Source organism: Berghia stephanieae, chromosome 9 (genome assembly GCF_034508935.2).
Source record: "Berghia stephanieae isolate SIO BIC M18660-M18661 chromosome 9, UCSD_Bste_1.3, whole genome shotgun sequence".
NCBI lineage: Eukaryota > Metazoa > Mollusca > Gastropoda > Nudibranchia > Aeolidiidae > Berghia > Berghia stephanieae.
The window spans coordinates 21,609,288-21,624,287 of NC_088368.1; the positions used below are offsets into that span (position 1 = coordinate 21,609,288).

At 34.4% G+C, this 15,000-nt stretch overlaps 1 protein-coding gene across 1 annotated transcript in view; it reads right to left on the minus strand.

The window, feature by feature from the left end:
* Positions 1–6: 6 nt before the first annotated feature.
* The window catches only part of LOC144979852 (calcium-binding mitochondrial carrier protein SCaMC-2-like), a gene marked incomplete in the record, with an annotated part of 38,915 nt that continues 23,921 nt past the window's right edge, over positions 7–15,000 (minus strand). The window contains 6 exon segments of the mRNA XM_078927066.1: positions 7–2,478; positions 3,987–4,131; positions 5,629–5,796; positions 6,310–6,420; positions 7,272–7,424; positions 11,399–11,557. Coding sequence (XP_078783192.1) covers positions 2,294–2,478; positions 3,987–4,131; positions 5,629–5,796; positions 6,310–6,420; positions 7,272–7,424; positions 11,399–11,557 — 921 coding nt within the window.

Here is a 15,000-nt window from a genome sequence, read left to right on the forward strand (position 1 = left end):
CAAGACAACGACAGGGAACAATTGGAAAACGGGTGTGGGGGGATAGAAGACACAGCATGTACCTCCCTGCACACAATGGGAGGTCAGGGTCCTCACCCAGTTGATAAACTGTAATGAAGCATCCAATTTATTTTAATATTCAAAACTGTAAACATTTCAGACAAAATCCAATAAACCTATTGCACTCTTCACAAAACTTTTGCTTAAATTTAAATGCTCCATTTGTTTATGAAGGTTAATAAAAAAATTCCTCTGAATAAATACATTAGAAAATATGACTCGCTAAAATGGTACATAAATCCTAAAAATGCTTATCTACTCATTCTCAATGAAACAAATGCCTTGAACTTTCCAACAAGTCGCTTTGTCATCTGATATTTACAAGACATTTACAATGCCCATTTATTATTTACTGTATGCACTAAATACATGAAAAAGAAGAAGAAGAAAAAACAACCTTTCTAAATCATTCTTTCCTATCTCTCTGCTCTTTAAACAACCTATATTTACACAGATGGGATATACCATATACTGTTTCCAAGAAAAGAGCAGTTACCAAGATTTGACCCTCAATTCAACTTCAATGAAGTCTAAACTCGAATCCCAATTACCTACTGCTCTCTTGTCTAAAATATCCTTGCATTTAAAGCCAGCTTTTAAAAAAAAGGGAAATAATTTGATCTAGATGACATTTTGTCTCATCGTGAAATGTTATTTCAGCACCAGGGAAAAGATAGATGATGGGGATGATTTTTAAAAATGAATAAAATTGCACCTGGGCTTACACAGAGAACATAAAGAGATTCCAAGAACAAACCATCAGAGGCTCAGTATGCGCAGATGGGATACAGGATCAAAACCAAATGAAAAACAATCATATGATATAAATATAACAGTGACATCAGAACAGGCACGAAAAAGAGAAGATTTATATGAAAAAATTAAAATATCTCCCACAGACAAACCTCCAAATATCTCTCTCTCTTCAAAATTGTAATAAAATTACAATTTCTAAAATGGTAAAATTTCACCTTTTCCACCCAGTCCACCGGTACAGTTTGATACAACTCAGAACAAAGTGGCAATCGACAATTTCTGATGATGAGGTACTTTGGTCAAATGGCATTACTTATTACCGTAATCAATATTACGATTACAATTAAAGCAATAAATTGTGCGTTGATTGCACCCAAGATATTCCAAAGGGAGACTCTGTAATTGTCGAACTTGAATTGAATCAAGATAGCTATGACCTAAAACAAAAAAGCCCCCCTTAAATTTTCAAAATGTTGATATAAGAATATGAGATAACCTATTGTAAAGATTCTATTTCCTTCTCTCCTACATTTGTATAATCATTAAAAGATACAGTTTAAAATATAATGATAATAAATAAATAAATAAATAAGGGAAAAGCTCCTGCTGATCACAACACGTGTTGACACTTGTTTTAATATATCAGTATATCAAGAGAGAGAGATAGAGAGAGAGAGAAAAATAATAATTTTCAATGCAAATCCGATAAATTGGACATCCTTAACATGTAAAATTTATTTTACAGAGTGGTTATTCCTCTCCCTCTTCAACATGAAATTGATATGATCAAGTCCCTTAACTTTCAACAAAAAAAAAAAATGATAATGGATTTTAAAACAATATAAATGTTAATAAAACTACAGTTGTTATGTTACATTAAATACAAAAGATAATCAATTCATAAAATGTTCTAATAATATCATTGTGTTCCAACCTCATCAAAAGTAGACTTGCCAAACATAGTCAAGGTGTTCATGTTATATTTTTTTTTTTTTAAAATGAAACAGCCTGTGACAGTTAGAAAGTAAGGTAATAGTTAAAGCTTCAAATTGACCCTTCCATGCCTAGGTTGGATTTTACACTCACCTGCTATTACACCTTATTATTAATCTCAGACCAGTCACTGTGACTTTGGCTTCCTTTTAAAGCGAATCAAACCTGTCAACACACTGACTATATTTGTGACCCATTGTCTCAAAACGGTATTATGTCGGGATGAACAAGATGCTGAAAAGTCAATTGGAAGCTTAACTGGTCAAGAAAACGAAATTTCGGGTTTCAGCACTTTAAAATTCTATTATATCTTTTCTTCAATAATACAGACATGTACTCAACTCAAGTCTGATGATTTTGGTCATAGATTCTAATCTCAGTACTTTGATCATCCCGACTTAACACCGTTTTGAGGCGGCAGGTCACATTTGGCAAACCTACAGCTGACTTAAGATGTGAAGACACGAGCTGATAATTTTATCCCTTAAGACATTTTCACTCCTAATGCCTGCCTCACGTGTTCGTAGACCACGTAACTTATACTAACAGCCGGTGCGACTTTGAGGAAGTTTGGTGCGATGCCTCGGTACAGGCCCCTGGGTCCGTCCTCCTTCAGGATGTGTTTGAACAGACCTGTCATTGTGTCCTTCTTGGTGGAGCCAGAGTTAGCTGGGATGTGGAGAAAAAGAAAATGGAGAAGATTAACATTAAAATACAGATAATGTTAACTGACTTTTTATATTAGCTCACACAATCCTAACACCGACTATATCCGTAGTTTACCCGGGTTACTTTTATCCCATGCCTATTTATTATATTTTTGTGAGACAAATTATAGACGTAGTATTAAAGCTAATGTTTTTCATTTTTACATGTTAATGGTAGTAGAATAAAACTATCTATGTACATGCTCATTTTCAATACATTTTTTTTTCCAATTTGGAAAAGTAGCAAAAAGCTCAAGGATTGAGTGAGTTAAAATAGTGCTTGTAATAAAATCTGGAAAGAAGACAGAATGTTTTAGATTAGCCATTCCCTCCACATGTGAAAACCCTCAAGCAATCAGAGGAAAGGAGAACCTGAAATTCCTCAGAGAACCATATCGGTATCGGCATATAAAAACAAAACAAGAATAGAGCTTTTATATAGCGCAATATCCACTAAATGTGCTCAAAGCGCTTTACAAAGGTCCCTGACCAACAGCAACACGTAACATGTAGAATGAGACATACTGTCTGTTAGGCGATATACAATGTTTTCCGACAGAGACAACATTGTTGATGGCCAGGCATTCATTTTACACCTGAGTACGGTGAGAGAATGTGAATAAAAAGTCTTTTCCAAGGATTCAACTATGCACCGAGCGAGGCTCGAACCCAGGACCTTCCGATCTGAAAGCGAGTGTCATACGACAAGACAACATAGCCGCATATCGGCATAGTAAATATTTAGTAAACATCACCTCTATGTAAACAAGACTGGAGCCTCTTTATTCAACTTTCTTCTTTTATTCTTAACAGTTAGTGTGTATGTTTCAGTACACTTATTAAAAATCCCTTTTGCTTTTTTGTTTTTGTTTTTAAGGGTTTTACGGCGCTTGCAACACATTAAGGTTATATCAGTGCCAGTAGAAAGGAAGAAAATGGGATAGTTATAAGTTCTTACAATTACAATTAAAGCACCCAAGAGAAAGTAAGACAGGGGAACTGGGAACAAATAGAGATCAGATGTAGATTCCAAGAGCATACCACCAATGTACTTAGTTTGAGATCATCTATAAGTCTCATCCGGACACAAACGCAAAATCCAACAAAGAGGAACACACTCAAATGCTTACATTATTCATTCAAAATAACAAATATAATAATACATAACAGAGAGATGATTTACAAGGAGAAAATGTCACCTCCCAAAACAATAACTATGCATTTGACTGTTTCCCTCCCAGCCAGGGACAGGACAAAACCAAGTAATTTCATTCCAAGACAATGACAAGAAACAATTGGAAAATGGGTTGGGGGGATAGAAGACACGGTATGTACCTCCCTGCCCACTATGGGAGGTCAGGAACCCCACCCAGAAAAATCCCTTTTCTTGCATATTTTGGACCTAAAAGAGCATTAAATATTTTAAAAATCATACTGGGTGGCAACCCTAGTGTAATAATTTGGGCATACCTTGTGCCTGAAGTCTGGTCCTGACCAATGCCAAAGGGTAGGAGGCCAGCTGACCACAAGTGGAGGACACAGTCCCACACACTAACAAGGCCATGATGCCTGGGTCTTGGTTCTTGTTACGGGTCATGTACACTTTCTTCATTGTCTGATAGAAAAAAAATTAAATAAATAAAATAACAGATGGGAATCAAAAGTCAAAAGTTTTAGAGGCAAAAATGAAAGTGCATTCAAGAGGTAAGCATAGCAGCCATCTTTCAATGAGCTAAAATGGGACACTCCAGACTTGCCAAATTGAAAACTTCAAATTTAGTAATTTTAATGTCAATTTTTAGTAATTTGACAAAGAAATTCGTAATTTCTGAAATTGTGTATGAACAACCACAATATTGTTATTATTATTATTATTATTATTATTATCATCATTATTATAGTAGTAGTAATAGTAGTAGTAGTTCTTCGTCTTCTTATCATCATTATTATTATTATTTTTATTATCATTTAAGTATTACTAAGATTTAACAATTCGTAATTTTCCATAAAATTTCGTATTTGGCCATGAAATTTGTCTAAAATTCATAAGATTCAGCATGTATGGGACACCCAAACCCACAATACTGTCATGACCCAAAACATCTGTATACGCTTGAACTAAAACACTGAATAACATAATCTAGCCTTTTCTGTTCCATGTTTTTAATTTGCTGGGACAAGTAAGGGTCATTTCCTTATACATAAATTCATAAATGGTCCAATTAAAAATATTTTTTTCTTAAATTACCGAACTTGGACAGTCCTGATTGTTTTATAATGGCTTTGATTACGATTCAACCAATGATGCATCATCATTATGCAGACCTGCCTAACAATACAAAAACATTTGTAGAATTACGAAATTTTGGCTCCAATTTCAGAGGTTCATGAGCATCTCTAAGTCATTAAAACTTATTGAAAATGAAAGTTGATGCGAGAGTGATTAGAGTGCATAATTCTAAGGATTTTCAAGTGTTATTTTAACCCTTTTGACAGTAAATTGTTGATTTATAAAGTTAACTATAGCGACTTCTACTTTTATCTCCATTATGAATGGGTAAAACTATCAAACAAAAAATGTCATATTTAGACATGATAAAACTGAACGTGTCCACTCAGTCTTTACAAAATCAGCAGTCTATATTTTATTTCCTACATAACTGGGTTTTCAAAGAGTTGAACAGTTTGCAGCCGAGGTCATCAATTTATACTTTTTTCAAATCAGATGCAACTGAGGTCATCAATGTATACTTTTTGAAATCAGAAAAAAAATTTTTTAAATCCCTACAATGCAAATCACTTTTTGGATTTAGCTTTTTTACATCTTCTAATATCTCTACTTGGGTACACACACCTGAGTCCAGTAGGGTAGTGTTTGTAAAGTGCATTATCCATAGATACAATGCCCAAGCCAGGGTTTTTGGCACTCATCTTGTGACTGTTCATTACCAACATTTCTTGCTTTGGCAACAAGACAAAATACTGTATCACTGAGTTACTATCACCAATTTTGTTGATTCTAATTTCACCTCTAGAGATACCAATAGCGATTCCATTACCCACCAGCTAAAACAAAACAGAGCTTAAACTATCATCACAGAAAACTAAATACCTCATAAATAGTCAAATCAATTCCAGCATAAGGAATAATGCCCAGCAGATTGGGGATGTAGCCACGATAGAAGCTTCCAAAACCCTCGTGTTTGGCCACCTTGTAAGCACAGTCAAAGATTCCACTGTACTGGCCTGTACGACGCAGGGCCAATCTAGTCTTCAGCACCTGGTGAAGAATGAAGTGAGAGACTAGATGAACTTTGGGTATAGAACAGGAAAATATTAAATCAACTGGCATGGAATGCAGTATAAGTTTGTATCTAACTGTATTTTCAAGGACATGGTCATTTATACATAAAAACTGCATAAAGAATGCAGGTGTAGATGTTTTAGTATTATACAAACTTTGCAGATAACGTGTATCAATTTTCTTAAAATTTCCAACATGAATTTTAAAATACTGGAGTTTACTTTATATTATAAAACTCATTTTTAAAAACCATAATTTAAAATTTTTTTATGGATGAGATTTTGAGGTTGCTAAAAAGAGCTTACAAAAAAAGTTTTAAAAAATATTTATCGTAACAGGCAACTAGTTGTTGCCCGTCTTTCTCCATTTAAAATTATAACAAAGTAATGAATGACATGCTACTTTAAAACACGTACACTGCCACACAAAGAAGTTGAGAAAATAAAATAAACACGAGAAGAGAAAGCAACATGAGAAGAGAAAGCTAACCTCCATTGGATAAATAATGGTTTGAGATATAGCACCAGCCGCAGAACCGGACATCAATCTTTGAAGGACACCAAGCTCTTCCGTCGAATCTCCTTTGAAAAGCATCTTGATCTAAAAATAAAAAAAAATAAAAAATAAAAATAAAATGAAAAATAAAATCAATTACAAAGCAAAAGTCATTTAATACAAAGGTAGTTGTAGCGGTGCCAACTTTACGTAAAAAATGAGTATTCTTGCCCATTTTTGCGCATTGTAGACATTTTGCCCTGGAGTGTATGTATTATTTATTTTTTTAAAGCATGATTAATGATCACACTCCTTTAGTGTACTTAAACACTTTAATCTGTTTGTTGACCTGGATGTTCATATTGGGAGTTAAATGTAGTAATATCTGGTGGGTCATATCAGATTATAAGTATAAGTGGATTCTGGAAGTGGAAACTTTTTATTTAGTCCTGAATATGTTTTTGATCAATCATCTGTACGACACAAGTTTTTTTTTTTGCATTACATTTTATTTGTTTTCCACGTTAATTTGTGTATTGTTGTGCTGACGAAGGGTTTGTACCCGAAACGTCCATTGTCTGTTTTGTTCCCATACGAAGCCTCTCGATTTTCACTCTTTCGTTAGAATTCAGAGATTAGTGGGGTTTTTCCAGATCCACCTTACAGCGCTAATTCTTCTCACCAAATCTAATTATCAGTAACACACTTTACACCCAAATATAACAACTTCAAACCACATCTAAATTTTACTGAAGGGCTAGATCTCCTCTGAACACTGGTTTGGATAAGTAAATCCAGGCCCACCTAAACCCAAACGTGGTCGATTCACTAGGTCAAAGAATACTTATGATAGGACAGTGTCTATCAAAAGGATAGTCAGCAATTTTCAATATGATGAAACATAAACTCCAGTTCTGTGAGCTGCATGTTAATGCTTTAATACTTGGACAACAAACCTGTTCATAGGCCATAAACTTGATAGCGGATTCGGGTGCAATTTTGATGACGTTAATTCCATTTCCTCTCCACAAGGACTTCACTCCACCCTCCTTCAGCATCTGTTTGAAGCCTGACTTAATGGTCAAATTGTTTTTCTTGGAGCCATGAACCTACAAAGAAAACAAAACAAAAACAAACTAATGTTAAAATAAAAAAACACAATTATAGGTGAACCAGCTGTTACTGGTTCTGGTCCATAAAAAACTTTCGTGCTTGCTCTATTTTTTACATTTTCATTATAATGCAGTCTTTGACATCTTAAGTTTTAATTACTAATGCAAAGGTGTAGATATCTAGAAAACTACTGAATTGATTCAAACTGCTGATATCAAGCTTCTAAGCAATATAAAAACCTCTAAAGCTACGATACAGACTATCAAGAAGGAACCATAATTCTTCTTTTTTGGATATGCAACATCAATGGCAATGCACAGCCTGACTGAGTTAGCCGTTTAATGTGAAGAAGTGGAAGAAAAAGAAGAAGAAGAAGAAAAGAAGAAGAAGAAGAAGAAGAGAAGAAAAAGAAAAAGAAGAAGAAGAAGAAGAAAGAAGAAAGAAGAAGAAGAAGAAAGAAGAAGAAGAAGAAGAAGAAGAAGAAGAAGAGAAGAAGAAGAAGAAGAAGAAGAAGAAGAAGAAGAAAAGAAGAAGAAGAAGAAGAAGAAGAAGAAGAAGAAGAAGAAGAAGAAGAAGAAGAAAGAAGAAGAAGAAGAAGAAGAAGAGAAGAAGAAGAAGAAGAAGAAGAAGAAGAAGAAGAAGAAGAAGAAGAAGAAGAAGAAAGAAAGAAGAAGAAGAAGAAGAAGAAGAAGAAGAAGAGAAGAAGAAGAAGGGAAGAAGAAGAAGAAGAAGAAGAAGAAGAAAAGAAGAAGAGAAGAAGAAGAAGAAGAAGAAGAAGAAGAAGAAGAAGAAGAAGAAGAAGAAGAAGAAGAAGAAGAAGAAGAAGAAGAAGAAGAAGAAGAAGAAGAAGAAGAAGAAACCCAAATTTTTCACCACCATAAATATAATATATAGAATCTTTGACATTTATGATCTACTGTGCAAATAAAACTGAAATAACGTGTATAACCCAACTTTCAACATGACCTCAGCCTTTTTCAACACTAAGAAGCAAGTCTTTGAATGCTGACCACAAAGAATTCCTATTATTTTCATGGCAACAAAATAACTCCTAGAGATTTTTGCTACTTCTCAAAATTGGAAGAAAAAATGTATTAAAAATGAGCATGTACATAGATAGTTTTATTCAACTATCATTAACATGTAAAAACTAAAAACATTAGCTTTGATACTACGCCTATAATTTGTCTCAGAAAAATGTAGTAACTAGACACAGGGTAAAAGTATCCCCTGGTATACTACGGATATAGTTGGTGTTAGGGTTGAGTGAGGTAAGGAGCAGGCACTGCTTTGTTTTGTTTAGTTTTTAAGGGTTTTACGGCGCTTGCAACACATTAAGGTCATACCAGCGCCAGTAAAAAGGAAGAAAATGGAATAGTAAAAAGTTCTAGAATTACAATTAAAGCACCCAAGAAAAGGTATGACAAAGGGGAATTAGTTCAAATAGGAAACAGATGTAGATTCCAAGAGCACACTATCAAAGTACTTAGTTTGAAATCATCTAAAAGTCCTATCCAGACAAAAGCACAGGTCACCACTAAGAGGATTACACTCAAATGTTTTACAAATCATATCATATAATATAATATATAAACAAAACATAATACAAAGTATAAACAGAAAGATGATTTACAAGGAAAAAAACATCATCTCCCAAAACTAACTATACATTTGACTGTTTCCCTCTCAGCCAAGGTATCCGGCCAGGACCAGGACAAAACCAAGAAATCTCATTCCAAGACAAAGACAGAAAGCATGTTGTAAAACAGACACAGGAGGATAGAAGACCCAGTAAGTGCCTCCCTGCCCACTATGGGAGATCAGGAACCCCAGCCAGGCACTGCTTTGTCTACAATGTTTCATATGTACACACCTTTTTAGACCTTTATTATTTTGATGAGAAACAAAGGCGCCTGTGCCACAAATATGAAAAAAATAAATAATTTTTAATGGTGGGAGCTGTTTGTTTTGTTTTTAAGGGTTTTACGGCGCTTGCAACACATTTAGGTTATATCAACGCCAGTAATAAGGAAGAAAATGGGATAGTAAAAAGTTCTGGAATTACAATTAAAGCACCCAAGAAAAAGTAAGACAAAAGGGGAACTAGGAACAAATAGGGATCAGATGTAGAATCCAAGAGCATACCACCAATGTACTTAGTTTGAGATCACCTATAAGTTTCATCCGGACACAAGCACAAAATCCAAAAAGAGGAATACACTCAAATGCTTACATTATACATTTAAAATAAATACAATGATACATAACAGAGAGATGATTTACAAGGAAAAAAATATCATCTCCCAAAACAATAACTATGCATTTGACTGTTTCCCTCCCAGCCAGGATTCCGGCCAGTGCCAGGACAAAACAAAGTAATCTCGTTCCAAGACAAAGGCAGAAAGCATGTTGGAAAACAGATATAAGGGGATAGAAGACACAATAAGTACCTCCCTGCCCACTATGGGAGGTAGGATCCCCACCCAGAATGGTGGGAGCAATTCAATGCTAAAGTGAATATCCCATTGAGTATGAATGGTGAGGAAAATATTTTCTGACAGCTGTTATCATGAGGTGACTCGGATGTTCTTTACATACCTGTCAACTTGAACATTTCAAAATCAGTAGCCAACACAAAATTCATCAGTAAGAAATGGTACAATTTTAGTAATACTCCACCAATTAACAACCACAACAAAAATTTTTTAAAATACTGCGTATCTACAACCTTCTATACGTAAAATAAATGTTGATCTCCACTATTAAGAGCTGCAATCGACTAAGCCATCATGGACGTGAACTGAACAGTAGACTTTATAACTTTAAGGGAACTTTTTTCTTTCTCTTTTTGATAACGGCGGGAACTTAAAAGAAAAAAATATTTTTTTTCTCCAACGCTACGACCAAATTGCTGTGAAATCAAAATCCGTAATATTTCATCCATTTCCGTATGTCCGAAATTGTTACCCAATTTCCGTAAGAATTACGGACGGCCCGTAAAAGTAGGCAGGTATGTCTTTAATTTGCTAGGAAACAAATGGTTCTCCTGAATATCACGAGGTGAATATATTCAAAATCATGCACGACTGTTCAGTCTATCTGAGTAGTTAAATTGAGCTTGAGCTTTAAATTGAGCTTTATATAGCGCAATATCCACTAAAATGTGCCCAAAGCGCTTTACAAGGGGTTCCTGGTCAACAGCAACGTTTAACATGTAGGACAGGACATGACGCCTGTTAGGCGATATGACAATTTTTCGGACAAAGACAACGCTGTTAACGGCCAAGTACTCATTTTACACCTGAGTATGGTGAGAGAATGTGAGTAAAGAGCCTTTTCCAAGGACTTAACTATGCGCCGAGCGCGAGGCTCGAACCCAGGACCTTCTGATCCGAAAGTGAATGTCATACCACTCGACCACATAGCCGCACAAAAACAGTTTATAAAAATCTAAAGCACAAAATGAAGAAAACACCCACTTGTAAATCAAAAGTATGATATTTTTTAACCTCTAGGTTTGCATATCTTTTGGACTTATCTCATTTTCAAATTTAAAAATATGTTATGCCCTGACACTGATTGCTAGGACACAACCCCACTGAGTCTGGGTTGACCGGACCCTCCTCGGGTTGCAAGTTTATCTGAACTCCTCGACCACCCAATCAGGGGGGTTTGAACCATCACTATATATGCAAGACGAAGGAGAGCGAGTTTTTCTTGAGTTTTCAGTACTGGACACGACACCGCATACAGCAGTTGTGTGTTACTTTATATTATTTATATGTGCCAAGATATGAATGGATAAGTAGAGCTAGCTGGTCTAAAGGGAAGCCACTCTTTTAGTCTTTCCTTTATGCAGCTGTTTCGGGCTATATTGCTCTACCGTTCACTGGGACGAGCCCAAATCATCACAACAACAATAAAAAGGAATTTGGCTATTTTTGAAATAAACCACATAAGGAATTTATACCTGAAGCAAGACTTTGAGTCTGTCCAGTGGGGCTGTAAATGTTCTAGACACAGCTCCGGCAGTGCCTCCAGACACCAGATGGCGCCACCACATGCCTGTTTTGAGCTCTGTCTCTGTAAAGTCATCTGGAACCAAACCATTCTCTCCAATATCTATTATCTAGAAAGATAAAAAGATTAATTTATACGGTAACACGCAAATAAATGTAATATTATGTCTCATCTCAAAGACATATAAATTGATTGTGAGAGATCAAGGTCACTGTATTGAAAAAACCATAATTGATTTGATGATGATTTAAGAATGATAATATACAGTTAAAAAAAAAAAGAAGAAAATTCTGCTAATCACTTATATTTCACAAACACATTATAACTATGTCCATTATTATCCATTATTATAAAGTCTGTCAATTCGAAGACGTGAGAAAAACTGAGGGCATCAATTCAATGGCATTCGTATCATGACCCCCATAACCAAAGACAAGCATTTTGCTATAATACCATCAGATCCCCCAAATTGAAACAAAATTGGTAATAAAATCAGTAAGACATCAACCACTAATTACAAAAAATATGAGGATTTTTATAGGCAATACAATTTTGTCAAATTGGTCTCTTTCATCACACTATGATAAAGACAAACCGTAATTAAACCATTAATTAGCATTTTTTTTCTATTATTTTCCCCCAATTATTTGATATGATTTTGTTAGTCTATATGTCAAATTCATTTAAAACCTGACTTAAACAGTTCCTGCATATATTCATAATAAAAATGAAAACCATAAAAAATGCTAAAGAACAGTTAAAAAATGGTTTTCAGACACTTGTTAAATCGATTTGTCCTCAAATGGAAATAAAAATATATCTTTTTACAAACAAATGTAACACAAATTGTTTGCTAATCAAGATCTAACTGAAGTCTTTGTGAAAGAATAAATGAATGTAAGAAGATATTTATGGCCCTCAATAATTATAGCATGAGAACACACCGAGTTGAAGAAAGCCACTCTGTCAAAAGAATGATATATAGAAAGTAATGCCATTCCTATTTACTGTCAACACTTTCTCACGAACCTCTTCTGAAGTAAGACCAAGATTCTTCTTAAAGGGGAAGTGTTCACGCCAAATGTTTGGTAGATCAATATCAGAACCTTCAATCAGAGTCATTTCCGCATATAAAAAGGACTGCATAAGAATCCACTCTTGATTGGTTGAAATAAATAAATATATCGATGCAAAGAATTATCCTTGACAAAAATCCTCAAAATGGAATATTCACAGTAGATGGCACAAATAACATGAATATGAATGATAAAATAATTTAATATTCAACAAAGAAACAACATTTTGTTTCTATTCCTTGAAAGACAAGTATGGGTTCTAATTCTAATAATGGCTTGTAGATTGTAATTTAGGTAAATACAATAAGTCTCCGTGTTAAAGTCCTCAGCTTTTCAATGCGCGTATGCAACTTATAGTTAATAAATAAACACATTGTCTTTAATTATCAAGCTTTGTCATAATTTTGTGGTAAAGATCATGGTTTCCTCTTGAGACCAAAATGCTTGTTCATGTTTTATATCTTTGATTTCATCTGTTTGATGAGAAAGAATAAATAAATGTGGTCAAAGATATAATAGAGAAAATGAATGAAAAAGAAAAATGGGATCTCACTTTGTGTGAAATCAAACATATTGGCGATAATTTATAACTAACTTTGGTCATGAGAAAAAAACTATCTCCATTATATTGCTACAATTATGAAAAGCAAATCAAGGCAAAAATCAACATTATTCTATCACTCTTCTTTACTCCAATAATGAAGGATTGTCTTAAAGATAAAAAGTAAAATTTGAAACAAGGAATTAAATTTAAATCTGTAAAAAAAATATGTAGCAACTATAACAGCCTACTTATCAACTAACTTAAACTTAAATCTTTAATATCTATACAGGTGCCCCTCAAAAGATGTTTCTCGTCTTCTTCTTCTTCCTTTTAATTATGTAACTTCAATTTTGAAGATTCCACAATTTTCATTGGAGATGTGAGACTATTCCTCTGTCTTAATGTTGATTGTATGAGTATGAACGAGTACAAGTGGGCATCCACTCTTCATAAATTCTAAAAAGCAATGAATCGATTTTTAAAATTTGAGTTGACAGCAGATCATCAAAAAAAAAAAGAGAAAAAAAAAGAAAAGAGAATTGTGCACATCCCAATTCAAATTTCATCCCGTCCCTAGCCCTATCATAATCATAATCTTCCACAAGTTCGGCCTCGACTTACTGACAATAACAAAATAAAAATTTACAAATGATACAATTTCTACTATCAATCAACACATGGTCATGTTGACGAATATGCCTACATTTATCAAGTAACATCTACATGACATAGCCATGGCACACCTCCGATGAATGGTCCAGTCAGTCCACTAATTCTAATATCGAATGATTTGTCCTGGTATAGAAGCTAAGTATTGGTAACACCGGCTCACCTCTCTGTCTCTAGCCCGCTTTTCAAATCTCTTAAAAATTACTGACACTGATTCATTTTATTTTGTTCGTATTGACTTAAAAACTCAAACCAATAGACCATTTGTAACATTTCGAGTCAAATTAAGATCATAGTAACTTTAATTACGGAAAGAAATTCCGATGAACAAATCACCCTGCTCTGCTGACTTTAAGTTTAAGCGTTGCATCATTAGGCTAACATCATGAATGTGTTGTTTTTGAGAACTATGGACCAGAGCGGACTGGCTCACCCTCACCACTATCGAGGTCACACGAGTCACAAGTTTTAAATGACCAACACAGATAATTATAACCATTCTACGTTTGTTTGTCAGAGAACACAATACATATTTACCTGTAGGAATCGAAAAATGTCCAAAGATCCAACAATCGACCGGTTTATGACGTACAAATCACAGCTGATCGAACAGATTAAAAACGTGATTTTGAAGAACGGAGATGACCGACGAACTGGGACGATGTTACCAGGTGGCAATAGACAAGAACCAAATTGTAACACGTTTCTTCGCATGCATAAATTTGACATAGCTTTTGTGAAATTTTAGTCACAAAAATAGAAGCTAGCTTTTGTGAAAATCTAGTTACAAAAAAAAATCAACAGACTGTATTAAACAATTCCAGAGAATACTTATGTTTCTTTTTAAATATCTAAAACAATGACAGCAAGGTAAGGACCAATTAATGAAATGCTGGTTCTTTTTTTCTTTAAAGTATGAAAAGTAAAATTGAAATGTTTTGCAATGCAATTTGCTTGTATTTAGGGCTCTCGGTATGGAATGAATTCTGTAGAAAAGTAAGGTAATGTGATAGGGATCAGCACGAAAAGAAGGCGAAACACCCGTTTCGCTCGTCCCGTGAACCATAAGGGAACAATAATTCAATAGTTGGCTCTAAATCAGCAAAAGAAGTATGGTTCTGGCAACGCGGAAAACCAAAAAGCTAAAAATAAACTCTCATCTATTTTTAGTAACCACCTTGAATGAAGTCACATATCATTTTAATCCGCCTTCAAGTTGAAGATTAATCGAATGCGATTATTAGATACATTTTTTGTTTGCTA